The 15,141-nt window shown below is 37.7% G+C and overlaps 1 protein-coding gene across 1 annotated transcript in view; it reads right to left on the reverse strand.

Moving 5' to 3' along the window:
• Window positions 1–910: 910 nt before the first annotated feature.
• The window catches only part of arrb1 (arrestin, beta 1), a 77,962-nt gene continuing 63,731 nt past the window's right edge, over window positions 911–15,141 (reverse strand). Inside the window, exons 11-16 of the mRNA XM_046315121.1 lie at window positions 12,213–12,350; window positions 6,404–6,487; window positions 5,878–5,901; window positions 5,572–5,642; window positions 5,395–5,443; window positions 911–1,272 (exon numbers count right to left, since the gene is read on the reverse strand). Of these exons, the coding sequence (XP_046171077.1) occupies window positions 1,167–1,272; window positions 5,395–5,443; window positions 5,572–5,642; window positions 5,878–5,901; window positions 6,404–6,487; window positions 12,213–12,350 (472 nt within the window). The 3' untranslated portion in view covers window positions 911–1,166. The remainder of the gene's footprint in view (window positions 1,273–5,394; window positions 5,444–5,571; window positions 5,643–5,877; window positions 5,902–6,403; window positions 6,488–12,212; window positions 12,351–15,141) is intronic.

Consider the following 15,141-nt stretch of genomic DNA (forward strand, 5'->3'; position numbering starts at 1 on the left):
CTCAAACCACACCATGACTAGAACTCAAGGTCCACTCCCTCAAACCACACCACGACTAGAACTCAAGGTCCACCCCCTCAAACCACACCACGCCTATGACTCAAGGTCCACCCCCTCAAACCACACCACGACTAGAACTCAAGGTCCACTCCCCTCAAACCACACCACGACTTGACCTCAAGGTCCACCCCCTCAAACCACACCACGCCTATGACTCAAGGTCCACCCCCTCAAACCACACCATGACTAGAACTCAAGGTCCACTCCCCTCAAACCACACCACGCCTATGACTCAAGGTCCACTCCCCTCAAACCACACCATGACTAGAACTCAAGGTCCACTCCCCTCAAACCACACCATGACTAGAACTCAAGGTCCACTCCCCTCAAACCACACCATGACTAGAACTCAAGGTCCACTCCCCTCAAACCACACCATGACTAGAACTCAAGGTCCACTCCCCTCAAACCACACCATGACTAGAACTCAAGGTCCACTCCCCTCAAACCACACCACGACTGGAACTCAAGGTCCACCCCCCTCAAACCACACCACGACTAGAACTCAAGGTCCACTCCCCTCAAACCACACCACGACTAGAACTCAAGGTCCACTCCCCTCAAACCACACCACGACTAGAACTCAAGGTCCACTCCCCTCAAACCACACCACGACTAGAACTCAAGGTCCACTCCCCTCAAACCACACCATGACTAGAACTCAAGGTCCACTCCCCTCAAACCACACCACGCCTATGACTCAAGGTCCACCCCCTCAAACCACACCACGACTAGAACTCACGGCCCCCCACTCAAACCACACCACGACTAGAACTCAAGGTCCACTCCCCTCAAACCACACCACGACTAGAACTCACGGCCCCCCACTCAAACCACACCACGACTAGAAGTCAAGGTCCACCCCCCTCAAACCACACCACAACTAGGCGTCAAGGTCCACCCCCTCAAACCACACCACGACTAGGCCTCATTTCCTCTAAACTTTCTCTCTGACATCCTTGCTGTATGGAGAAGACGAATGTGAACAAGAACAGGACAACGGCACCACTGTGAGCGTGTTTAAAGGGTCTCCCTCTCTCCTCCAGTCACAGTAGCTCCTCTGTACCACAACACAGGAACAACACAGCAGCTTCCATCTCCCTCCTCTATCTGTGGTTCAGCTTGGGAGAGTCCGCACCCTCCTCATCCTCATCGTCTTTCGCTCCGATCAGCCGCTGACGCGCAAAATCCTCAAAGATGATGTCATCGTCGCTGGAGAGAGTAAACTCAGTTAGTCAGGATCCAGAAGTACACATTAAGTGCATTAATGATTCATGGCAGATGGGGAGACATTTTGGTTCATAGCAGACAGGGAGACATTTTGGTTCATGGCAGACAGGGAGACATTTTGGTTCATGGCAGACAGGGAGACATTTTGGTTCATAGCAGACAGGGAGACATTTTGGTTCATAGCAGACAGGGAGACATTTTGGTTCATAGCAGACAGGGAGACATTTTGGTTCATAGCAGACAGGGAGACATTTTGGTTCATGGCAGACAGAGGGAGACATTTTGATTCATAGCAGACAGGGAGACATTTTGGTTCATGGCAGACAGGGAGACATTTTGGTTCATGGCAGACAGAGGGAGACATTTTGATTCATAGCAGACAGGGAGACATTTTGGTTCATAGCAGACAGGGAGCCATTTTGGTTCATGGCAGACAGAGGGAGACATTTTGATTCATAGCAGACAGGGGGAGACATTTTGGTTCATAGCAGATGGGGAGACATTTTGGTTCATAGCAGACAGGGAGACATTTTGGTTCATAGCAGACAGGGAGACATTTTGGTTCATAGCAGACAGAGGGAGACATTTTGGTTCATAGCAGACAGGGAGACATTTTGGTTCATAGCAGACAGGGAGACATTTTGGTTCATGGCAGACAGGGAGACATTTGTTTAGTAAAGTGTATTAGACCAGAGATGGTTGGTAAAGTGTATTAGATCAGATGTTTAGTAAAGTGTATTAGATCAGATGTTTAGTAAAGTGTATTAGACCAGAGATGGTTGGTAAAGTGTATTAGATCAGATGTTTAGTAAAGTGTATTAGATCAGATGTTTAGTAAAGTGTATTAGACCAGATGTTTAGTAAAGTGTAATAGATCAGATGTTTAGTAAAGTGTATTAGATCAGATGTTTAGTAAAGTGTATTAGATCAGATGTTTAGTAAAGTGTATTAGATCAGATGTTTAGTAAAGTGTATTAGATCAGATGTTTAGTAAAGTGTATTAGATCAGATGTTTAGTAAAGTGTATTAGATCAGATGTTTAGTAAAGTGTATTAGACCAGATGTTTAGTAAAGTGTATTAGACCAGAGATGGTTGGTAAAGTGTATTAGATCAGATGTTTAGTAAAGTGTATTAGATCAGATGTTTAGTAAAGTGTATTAGACCAGAGATGGTTGGTAAAGTGTATTAGATCAGATGTTCAATAACGTGTATTAGATCAAAGATGGTTAGTGAAGTGCACTGATTAGCGACTATACTGTTTAAGCCGTTATAAAGCTCACAGTCCTTTACAACTCGTTATAACCCCTTCATATTGCACTACACACAGGTGGTTCAAAAAAAGGGGTGAAATCAAGGTTACCACACAATTATTTTGATTATTTATTTACTGTAGGCCTGTCAGCTCAGCAAACGTCTTAGCTTATTCTGTTGTTGTCGTTGTTTTTTTTGCCTTGTTACTGTTGCCGTTATTTATTTCGGCAATCAATCCGGATCGCGCAGTTGGACAATGCACCGTTTAAAAGTGAATTTCCCACTGAACCCGACATACAGTGCGCAGCGTTTACCTTGAGCAGTAGGCTCCGCGAACGCACGAACATTGCCCTTCTAAAAACGCGCATTGCGGACAAACGCATTTTTTTTTTTGGGGGGTTGAATCCTGGTCATAGTCATTTACAGACATTACGGGGTTTAGGAAACACGTCAGCACATCACGTCTGAAATGGTATCGTCAGCGCATCATGACACGGGTCCGTCAACAACACTAATGCTTCTTAACAGCCTGGGAGCTACAGAAACCTGCCATGGTTACCGTCTCTTTGCTGCTGTCAGTCATAGAAATGGCCATAAAACCAGGGGGATTGAAACGATAAAGAGGGTGTGCTGGGAGAGACAACATTACATGAGAGACACACTAATACATTCAATATTGAATGTATTATTCATAATCGGGCCTATTTGCTGGTTAATGTGTATGGTCAGAGATGGACTGTTAGGCTGTATGGTCAGAGATGGACTGTTAGGCTGTATGGTCAGAGATGGACTGTTAGGCTGTATGGTCAGAGATGGACTGTTAGGCTGTATGGTCAGAGATGGACTGTTAGGCTGTATGGTCAGAGATGGACTGTTAGGCTGTATGGTCAGAGATGGACTGTAAGGCTGTATGGTCAGAGATGGACTGTTAGGCTGTATGGTCAGAGATGGACTGTTAGGCTGTATGGTCAGAGATGGACTGTTAGGCTGTATGGTCAGAGATGGACTGTTAGGCTGTATGGTCAGAGATGGACTGTTAGGCTGTATGGTCAGAGATGGACTGTTAGGCTGTATGGTCAGAGATGGACTGTTAGGCTGTATGGTCAGAGATGGACTGTTAGGCTGTATGGTCAGAGATGGACTGTTAGGCTGTATGGTCAGAGATGGACTGTTAGGCTGTATGGTCAGAGATGGACTGTTAGGCTGTATGACCAGGCTGTATGGTCAGAGATGGGCTGTTAGGCTGTATGGTCAGAGATGGACTGTTATGCTGTATGGTCAGAGATGGACTGTATGGTCAGAGATGGACTGTTAGGCTGTATGGTCAGAGATGGACTGTATGGTCAGAGATGGACTGTTAGGCTGTATGGTCAGAGATGGACTGTTAGGCTGTATGGTCAGAGATGGACTTGGTCAGAGATGGACTGTAAGGCTGTATGGTCAGAGATGGACTGTTAGGCTGTATGGTCAGAGATGGACTGTTAGGCTGTATGGTCAGAGATGGACTGTTAGGCTGTATGACCAGAGATGGACTGTATGGTCAGAGATGGACTGTTAGGCTGTATGGTCAGAGATGGACTGTTAGGCTGTATGGTCAGAGATGGACTGTATGGTCAGAGATGGACTGTATGGTCAGAGATGGACTGTTAGGCTGTATGGTCAGAGATGGACTGTTAGGCTGTATGGTCAGAGATGGACTGTTAGGCTGTATGGTCAGAGATGGACTGTTAGGCTGTATGGTCAGAGATGGACTGTATGGTCAGAGATGGACTGTTAGGCTGTATGGTCAGAGATGGACTGTATGGTCAGAGATGGACTGTTAGGCTGTATGGTCAGAGATGGACTGTAAGGCTGTATGGTCAGAGATGGACTGTTAGGCTGTATGGTCAGAGATGGACTGTTAGGCTGTATGGTCAGAGATGGACTGTTAGGCTGTATGACCAGAGATGGACTGTTAGGCTGTATGACCAGAGATGGACTGTATGGTCAGAGATGGACTGTTAGGCTGTATGGTCAGAGATGGACTGTATGGTCAGAGATGGACTGTTAGGCTGTATGGTCAGAGATGGACTGTTAGGCTGTATGGTCAGAGATGGACTGTTAGGCTGTATGACCAAAGATAGACTGTTAGGCTGTATGGTCAGAGATGGACTGTTAGGCTGTATGACCAAAGATAGACTGTTAGGCTGTATGGTCAGAGATGGACTGTTAGGCTGTATGACCAGAGATGGACTGTTATAGAGAGGAAATGAAACAAGAGGAAGTGAAGCCATGTTTTATTGACAAGGACAGTAAGCAGCAGGCAGTAAGCAGCAGGCAGTAAGCAGCAGGCAGTAAGCAGCAGGCAGTAAGCAGCAGGCAGCAGGCAGTAAGCAACAGGCAGTATGCAACAGGCAGTATGCAACAGGCAGTAAACAGCAGGCAGTAAGCAGCAGGCAGTAAGCAACAGGCAGTAAGCAACAGGCAGTAAGCAGCAGGCAGTAAGCAGCAGGCAGTAAGCAGCAGGCAGTAAGCAGTAAGCAGCAGGCAGTAAGCAGTAAGCAGCAGGCAGTAAGCAGCAGGCAGTAAGCAGCAGGCAGTAAGCAGCAAGCAACAGGCAGTAAGCAGTAAGCAGCAGGCAGTAAACAGCAGGCAGTAAGCAGCAGGCAGTAAGCAGCAGGCAGTAAGCAGTAAGCAGCAGGCAGTAAGCAGTAAACAGCAGGCAGTAAGCAGTAAACAGCAGGCAGTAAGCAGTAAGCAGAGGCAGCAAGCAACGAGGCCCAGTATGGTAGAGTGACAGACAGACAAACAAACAGGGTGACTGTGTTATACTGTGTTAAACTATCAGACAGACCAGGAGTAGAGCTTCTTACTTTGTGTCAAATTCTATCAAGTTTGTGTCTATTGGCGCCTCGTCTGCAGCTGAAAGACAATTAATGGACCATTATAATTCATCATCTCAGACCAAGAAAGGTTTTGTTGATTGATTGAAAACAGAAAGACATTGAAAACTTGTGAACTGAAAATAGTGCATAGAAGTAGAAACATACCATCTCTGTAGATTGCATCTTCGATTGGTTTGGGATGCATTAGCGTAAATGGCAGCTCAACATGGACATCGCTGGAAAAGAAAATGAAACTACATGTAGATGATTGATGTATGATGAACAAACAAGTTTATGAATTAGCATTTCAATGTATTTTATTTACATCCTGTATTATTATACTGATATTACAGTCTGCTCTGTATAACAACGTAGAGTATATATGTACATCTCTTCAGCAAAACAAACAGCACTACAACTCTAGCCACCAGTATTGGCATGCACCGTCATCACAGAAACATCTCTGTTTACCTCGTTGCCAGATCTCCTAAGAGTCTGAAATCAATGAAACATTGTCAGTTTTTTTTTTTACCTCAGCAATACAGTAACATAGAATTAGGAATTAGAGCACTAATTCATTACATTAACATTAACCATCTTATGATATTATGTGTAAACCCTAACTCTGACACCAAGATGTATGTGTAAACCCTAACTCTGACACCAAGATGTATGTGTAAACCCTAACTCTGACACCAAGATATATGTTTAAACCCTAACTCTGACACCAAGATGAATGTTTAAACCCTAACTCTGCCACCAAGATGTATGTGTAAACCCTAACTCTGACACCAAGATGAATGTTTAAACCCTAACTCTGCCACCAAGATGTATGTGTAAACCCTAACTCTGACACCAAGATGAATGTTTAAACCCTAACACCAAGATCTATGTGTAAACCCTAACTCTGACACCAAGATGAATGTTTAAACCCTAACACCAAGATCTATGTGTAAACCCTATCTCTAACACCAAGATGTATGTGTAAAGTGCATACCCGCCTCGAGACACAACAAGCTTCACTTTGACTTTGTAGGATACGATGATACCCAGGATCTCCTTGTTGGCTCCCTCTCTTAACCTGTTGATCGGACAAAAAAAATCTATTAAAAAAATCACTGACTGACATCCTCTGATTATCACCAAGCCCTTCATTCACCACCTGGGATTGTGGAAACTGGTGGGATTGTGGAAACTGGTGGGATTGTGGAAACTGGTGGGATTGTGGAAGCTGGTGGGATTGTGGAAACTGGTGGGATCGTGGAAGCTGGTGGGATTGTGGAAGCTGGTGGGATTGTGGAAGCTGGTGGGATTGTGGAAGCTGGTGGGATTGTGGAAGCTGGTGGGATTGTGGAAGCTGGTGGGATTGTGGAAACTGGTGGGATTGTGGAAGCTGGTGGGATTGTGGAAGCTGGTGGGATTGTGGAAGCTGGTGGGATTGTGGAAGCTGGTGGGATTGTGGAAACTGGTGGGATTGTGGAAACTGGTGGGATTGTGGAAGATGGTGGGATTGTGGAAGCTGGTGGGATTGTGGAAGCTGGTGGGATTGTGGAAGCTGGTGGGATTGTGGAAACTGGTGGGATCGTGGAAGCTGGTGGGATTGTGGAAGCTGGTGGGATTGTGGAAGCTGGTGGGATTGTGGAAACTGGTGGGATTGTGGAAGCTGGTGGGATTGTGGAAACTGGTGGGATTGTGGAAACTGGTGGGATCGTGGAAGCTGGTGGGATTGTGGAAGCTGGTGGGATTGTGGAAGCTGGTGGGATTGTGGAAGCTGGTGGGATTGTGGAAGCTGGTGGGATTGTGGAAACTGGTGGGATTGTGGAAACTGGTGGGATTATTGGTGGGATTGTGGAAACTGGTGGGATTGCTGGTGGGATAGTAGAAGATGGTGGGATTGTTGGTGGGATTGTGGAAACTGGTGGGATTGTTGGTAGGATTATCAAAACTGGTGGGAATGTTGGTGGGATTGTGGAAGCTGGTGGGATAGTTGGTGGGATTGTGGAAACTGGTGGGATTGTGGAAGCTGGTGTGGTTGTTGTATACAGATATGAACTGTGTAATATGAGAAAATATCGGACGACGACATCAAGACAATAATAGGGTCAATACACAATATGTCTGAAGACAGCGAGACTAACTTCAGCTTTTATCCCTCCACAGTGGGGGAAACCTTAACATGACATAGCAGAGCATAACATAGAATAGCATAGCATAGAATAGACAGTGTCAGACAGTGTCACCAACAAAGAACCCCCACACCAACACACCTCCTCCTCCATGCTTCACGGTGAGAACCACACATGCGGAGATCATCCGTTCACCTACTCTGCGTCCCACAAAGACAAATCTCAAATTTGGACTATCCAGACCAAAGGACAGATTTCCACAAAATAGTAAAAATAAAGAAAAATCCTCGAATGAGAAGGTCTGTCCAAACTATTGACTGGCACTGTATTATAGTATAGCTTAGTATAACAGCGTAGTATAGTACAGCATAGTATATTATAGTATAGCATAGTAGACACTAGTATAGTATAGTATGGTATAGTATAGCAGCATAGTCTAGTATAACAGTATAGTATAGTAACGCATAGTACATGATAGTATAGAATAGTATAGTATAACATATTACAGAATAGTGTAACATAGTATAGAACAGTACAACATAGTATAGAATAGTACAACATAGTATAGAATAGTAGAACATAGTATAGAATAATATAACATAGTATAGAATAATATAACATAGTATAGAATAGTACAACATAGTATAGAATAATATAACATAGTATAGAATAGTAGAACATAGTATAGAATAATATAACATAGTATAGAATAGTACAACATATTACAGAATAGTGTAACATAGTATAGAATAATATAACATAGTATAGAATAGTACAACATAGTATACAATAGGTCAACATAGTATAGAATAATATAACATAGTATAGAATAGTACAACATAGTATAGAATAATATAACATAGAATAGTACAACGTAGTATAGAATACTATGACATAGTATAGAATAGGTCAACATATTACAGAATAGTATAACATATTACAGAATAGTGTAACATTGTATAGAATAGTACAACATAGTATAGAATAATATAACATAGTATAGAATAGTACAACATAGTATAGAATAATATAACATAGAATAGTACAACGTAGTATAGAATACTATGACATAGTATAGAATAGGTCAACATAGTATAGAATAGTATAACATATTACAGAATAGTATAACATATTACAGAATAGTGTAACATTGTATAGAATAGTACAACATAGTATAGAATAATATAACATAGTATAGAATAGTACAACATAGTATAGAATAATATAACATAGAATAGTACAACGTAGTATAGAATACTATGACATAGTATAGAATAGGTCAACATAGTATAGAATAATATAACATAGTATAGAAAAGTACAACATAGTATAGAATAGTAGAACATAGTATAGAATAATATAACATAGTATAGAATAGTAGAACATAGTATAGAATAATATAACATAGTATAGAATAATATAACATAGTATATAATAGTATAACATAGTATAGAATAATATAACATAGTATATAATAGTATAACATAGTATAGAATAATATAACATTTACATTTAAGTCATTTAGCAGACGCTCTTATCCAGAGCGACTTATAGTAGAACATAGTATAGAATAATATAACATAGTATAGAATAGTAGAACATAGTATAGAATAATATAACATAGTATAGAATAATATAACATAGTATAGAATAATATAACATAGTATAGAATAGTAGAACATAGTATAGAATAATAGAACATAGTATAGAATAGTATAACATAGTATAGAATAATATAACATAGTATAGAATAGTACAACATAGTATAGAATAATATAACATAGTATAGAATAGTAGAACATAGTATAGAATAATATAACATAGTATAGAATAGTAGAACATAGTATAGAATAATATAACATAGTATAGAATAGTAGAACATAGTATAGAATAATATAACATAGTATAGAATAGTAGAACATAGTATAGAATAATATAACATAGTATAGAATAATATAACATAGTATAGAATAGTAGAACATAGTATAGAATAATATAACATAGTATAGAACAATATAACATAGTATAGAATAGTACAACATAGTATAGAATAATATAACATAGTATAGAATAGTAGAACATAGTATAGAATAATATAACATAATATAGAATAATATAACATAGTATAGAATAGTACAACATAGTATAGAATAATATAACATAGTATAGAATAGTAGAACATAGTATAGAATAATATAACATAGTATAGAATAATATAACATAGTATAGAATAGTAGAACATAGTATAGAATAATATAACATAGTATAGAATAATATAACATAGTATAGAATAGTACAACATAGTATAGAATAATATAACATAGTATAGAATAATATAACATAGTATAGAATAGTAGAACATAGTATAGAATAGTATAACATTGTATAGAATAATATAACATAGTATAGAATAGTAGAACATAGTATAGAATAGTACAACATAGTATAGAATAATATAACATAGTATAGAATAATATAACATAGTATAGAATAATATAACATAGTATAGAATAATATAACATAGTATAGAATAGTACAACATAGTATAGAATAGTACAACATAGTATAGAATAATATAACATAGTATAGAATAGTAGAACACAGTATAGAATTGTATAGTTTAATAGAGTATAGTATGGTATAACATAGAACAGTATAGCATGGTAGAGTTATAACATAGGGTGGAATACCATAGTATAACATAGTATACAATAGTACAACATAGTATGTTATAGTATTGTATAAAAAGTTAACATGGAATAGTATAGTATAGTACAACATAGTATAGAATAGTATGATATAACATAGTAAAGAATAGAATACCATAGTATAACATAGTATACAATAGTACAACACAGTATGTTATAGTATTGTATAAAAAGTTAACATGGAATAGTATAGTTTAGTATATGACATAGTATAGTATAACATAGTATACAATAGTACAACACAGTATAGAATAGTATAATATAACATAGTAAAGAATAGAATACCATAATATAACATAGTATAGTACAACACAGTATAGAATAGTATAGTATAAGATTGCATAGAATAGTAGAGTATGACATACTATAGTATGGTATAGTATAACATAGTTAAGAATATTATAGTATAGCATAGTATAACATAGTATGGTATAGTATAACCGTAGTTTAGAATATTATAGTATAGTATGGTATAACATAGTATGGTATGGTATAACATAGTTTAGAATATTATAGTATAGCATAGTATAACATAGTATAGTATAACATAGTTTAGAATATTATAGTATAACATAGTTTAGAATATTATAGTACAGTATTGTATAACATAGTATAGTATAACATAGTTTAGAATATTATAGTATAACATAGTGTAGTATAGTATAACACAGTTTAGAATATTATAGTATAACACAGTTTAGAATATTATAGTATAGTATAACATAGTTTAGAATATTATAGTATAGCATAGTATAACACAGTTTAGAAAATTATACTATAACATAGTATAGTATAACACAGTTTAGAATATTATAGTATAGTATAACACAGTTTAGAATATTATAGTATAGTATAGTATAACATAGTTTAGAATATTATAGTATAGTATAACACAGTTTAGAATATTATAGTATAGTATAGCATAGTTTAGAATATTATAGTATAGTATAGTATAACACAGTTTAGAATATTATAGTATAGTATAGTATAACATAGTTTAGAATATTATAGTATAGTATAACACAGTTTAGAATATTATAGTATAGTATAGCATAGTTTAGAATGTTATAGTATAGTATAACATTGCATAGTATAACATAGTATAGAATATTATAGTATAGTATAACACAGTTTAGAATATTATAGTATAGTATAACACAGTTTAGAATATTATAGTATAGTATAGTATAACACAGTTTAGAATATTATAGTATAGTATAGTATAACATAGTTTAGAATATTATAGTATAGTATAACACAGTTTAGAATATTATAGTATAGTATAGTATAACATAGTTTAGAATATTATAGTATAGTAGAACACAGTTTAGAATATTATAGTATAGTATAGCATAGTTTAGAATGTTATAGTATAGTATAACATTGCATAGTATAACATAGTATAGAATATTATAGTATAGTATAACATAGTATAGAATATTATAGTATAGTATAACATAGTATAGAATATTATAGTATAGTATAACATTGCATAGTATAGTATAACATTGCATAGTATAGTATAGTATAACATTGCATAGTATAACATAGTATAGAATATTATAGTATAGTATAACATTGCATACTATAACATAGTATAGAATATTATAGTATAGTATAGTATAACATTGCATAGTATAACATAGTATATAATATTATAGTATAGTATAACATTGCATAGTATAGTATAGTATAACATTGCATAGTATAGTATAGTATAACATTGCATAGTATAACATAGTATAGAATATTATAGTATAGTATAGTATAACATTGCATACTATAACATAGTATAGAATATTATAGTATAGTATAGTATAACATTGCATAGTATAGTATAGTATAACATTGCATACTATAACATAGTATAGAATATTATAGTATAGTATAGTATAACATTGCATAGTATAACATAGTATAGCATAGAATATTTTAGCATAGCACAGCATTGTATAAAACATATTGTACTCACAATGTACTAGAAGCCAGGTTTGTGTCCTCGTGTTTCAGTTTCCCGTCCAATGCCAGACCACGTTTCTCTCGGTTGTTGTTGAGGAAAGGGGTGAGGGTGTAGACTTTACAAAACGTTGAACTCGGAGCCACCACGTCACTGCGACAACGATAATCAATAACACCAGATCAGTTACACGAGGTTGTTGTTGAGGAAAGGGGTGAGGGTGTAGACTTTACAAAACGTTGAACTCGGAGCCACCACGTCACTGCGACAACGATAATCAATAACACCAGATCAGTTACACGAGGTTGTTGTTGAGGAAAGGGGTGAGGGTGTAGACTTTACAAAACGTTGAACTCGAAGCCACCACGTCACTGCGACAACGATAATCAATAACACCAGATCTGTTACACGAGGTTGTTGTTGAGGAAAGGGGTGAGGGTGTAGACTTTACAAAACGTTGAACTCGAAGCCACCACGTCACTGCGACAACGATAATCAATAACACCAGATCTGTTACACGAGGTTGACGTACCGTACGTGAGGATGGTTCTTATCTGTGATCATGACTAACGCTTGGCCTGCATTTTAATGGATTTATAGTCTCAATTTGTGTTTATGACGGTTAACCAGGCATACCATCCGGCAATGTCTCAATCCTGAGAAACACTATGACGATAGTATTCTATCTCTATATCCACATGTCAGATTAGTTATTGATTAGTTATTGATTAGTTAGTGAAGACTGGACTGGCCTACATGTCAGATTAGTTATTGAAGACTGGACTGGCCTACATGTCAGATTAGTTATTGAAGACTGGACTGGCCTACATGTCAGATTAGTTATTGAAGACTGGACTGGCCTACATGTCAGATTAGTTATTGAAGACTGGACTGGCCTACATGTCAGATTAGTTATTGAAGACTGGACTGGCCTACATGTCAGATTAGTTATTGATTAGTTATTGAAGACTGGACTGGCCTACATGTCAGATTAGTTATTGAAGACTGGACTGGCCTACATGTCAGATTAGTTATTGATTAGTTATTGAAGACTGGACTGGCCTACATGTCAGATTAGTTATTGATTAGTTATTGAAGACTGGACTGGCCTACATGTCAGATTAGTTATTGAAGACTGGACTGGCCTACATGTCAGATTAGTTAGTGAAGACAGGACTGGCCTATATGTCAGATTAGTTATTGAAGACTGGACTGGCCTACATGTCAGATTAGTTATTGATTAGTTATTGAAGACTGGACTGGCCTACATGTCAGATTAGTTATTGATTAGTTATTGAAGACTGGACTGGCCTACATGTCAGATTAGTTATTGAAGACTGGACTGGCCTACATGTCAGATTAGTTATTGATTAGTTATCGAAGACTGGACTGGCCTACATGTCAGATTAGTTATTGAAGACTGGACTGGCCTACATGTCAGATTAGTTATTGATTAGTTATTGAAGACTGGACTGGCCTACATGTCAGATTAGTTATTGATTAGTTATTGAAGACTGGACTGGCCTACATGTCAGATTAGTTATTTAAGACTGGACTGGCCTACATGTCAGATTAGTTATTGATTAGTTATTGAAGACTGGACTGGCCTACATGTCAGATTAGTTATTGATTAGTTATTGAAGACTGGACTGGTCTACATGTCAGATTAGTTATTTAAGACTGGACTGGCCTACATGTCAGATTAGTTATTGATTAGTTATGGAAGACTGGACTGGCCTACATGTCAGATTAGTTATTGATTAGTTATTGAAGACTGGACTGGTCTACATGTCAGATTAGTTATTTAAGACTGGACTGGCCTACATGTCAGATTAGTTATTGATTAGTTATGGAAGACTGGACTGGTCTACATGTCAGATTAGTTATTGATTAGTTATGGAAGACTGGACTGGCCTACATGTCAGATTAGTTATTGATTAGTTATGGAAGACTGGACTGGCCTACATGTCAGATTAGTTATTGATTAGTTATGGAAGACTGGACTGGTCTACATGTCAGATTAGTTATTGATTAGTTATGGAAGACTGGACTGGCCTACATGTCAGATTAGTTATTGATTAGTTATGGAAGACTGGACTGGCCTACATGTCAGATTAGTTATTTAAGACTGGACTGGCCTACATGTCAGATTAGTTATTGATTAGTTATTTAAGACTGGACTGGCCTAGATGTCAGATTAGTTATTGATTAGTTATTGAAGACTGGACTGGCCTACATGTCAGATTAGTTATGGATTAGTTATTGAAGACTGGACTGGCCTACATGTCAGATTAGTTATTGATTAGTTATGGAAGACTGGACTGGCCTACATGTCAGATTAGTTATGGAAGACTGGACTGGCCTACATGTCAGATTAGTTATGGAAGACTGGACTGGCCTACATGTCAGATTAGTTATTGAAGACTGGACTGGCCTACATGTCAGATTAGTTATTGAAGACTGGACTGGCCTACATGTCAGATTAGTTATGGAAGACTGGACTGGCCTACATGTCAGATTAGTTATGGAAGACTGGACTGGCCTACATGTCAGATTAGTTATTGAAGACTGGACTGGCCTACATGTCAGATTAGTTATGGATTAGTTATTGAAGACTGGACTGGCCTACATGTCAGATTAGTTATTGATTAGTTATGGAAGACTGGACTGGCCTACATGTCAGATTAGTTATGGAAGACTGGACTGGCCTACATGTCAGATTAGTTATTGAAGACTGGACTGGCCTACATGTCAGATTAGTTATTTAAGACTGGACTGGCCTACATGTCAGATTAGTTATTTAAGACTGGACTGGCCTACATGTCAGATTAGTTATTGATTAGATATTGAAGACTGGACTGGCCTACATGTCAGATTAGTTATTAAAGACTGGACTGGCCTACATGTCAGATTAGTTATTTAAGACTGGACTGGCCTACATGTC

Source organism: Oncorhynchus gorbuscha, linkage group LG19 (assembly GCF_021184085.1).
Source record: "Oncorhynchus gorbuscha isolate QuinsamMale2020 ecotype Even-year linkage group LG19, OgorEven_v1.0, whole genome shotgun sequence".
Taxonomy (NCBI): Eukaryota; Metazoa; Chordata; class Actinopteri; order Salmoniformes; family Salmonidae; genus Oncorhynchus; species Oncorhynchus gorbuscha.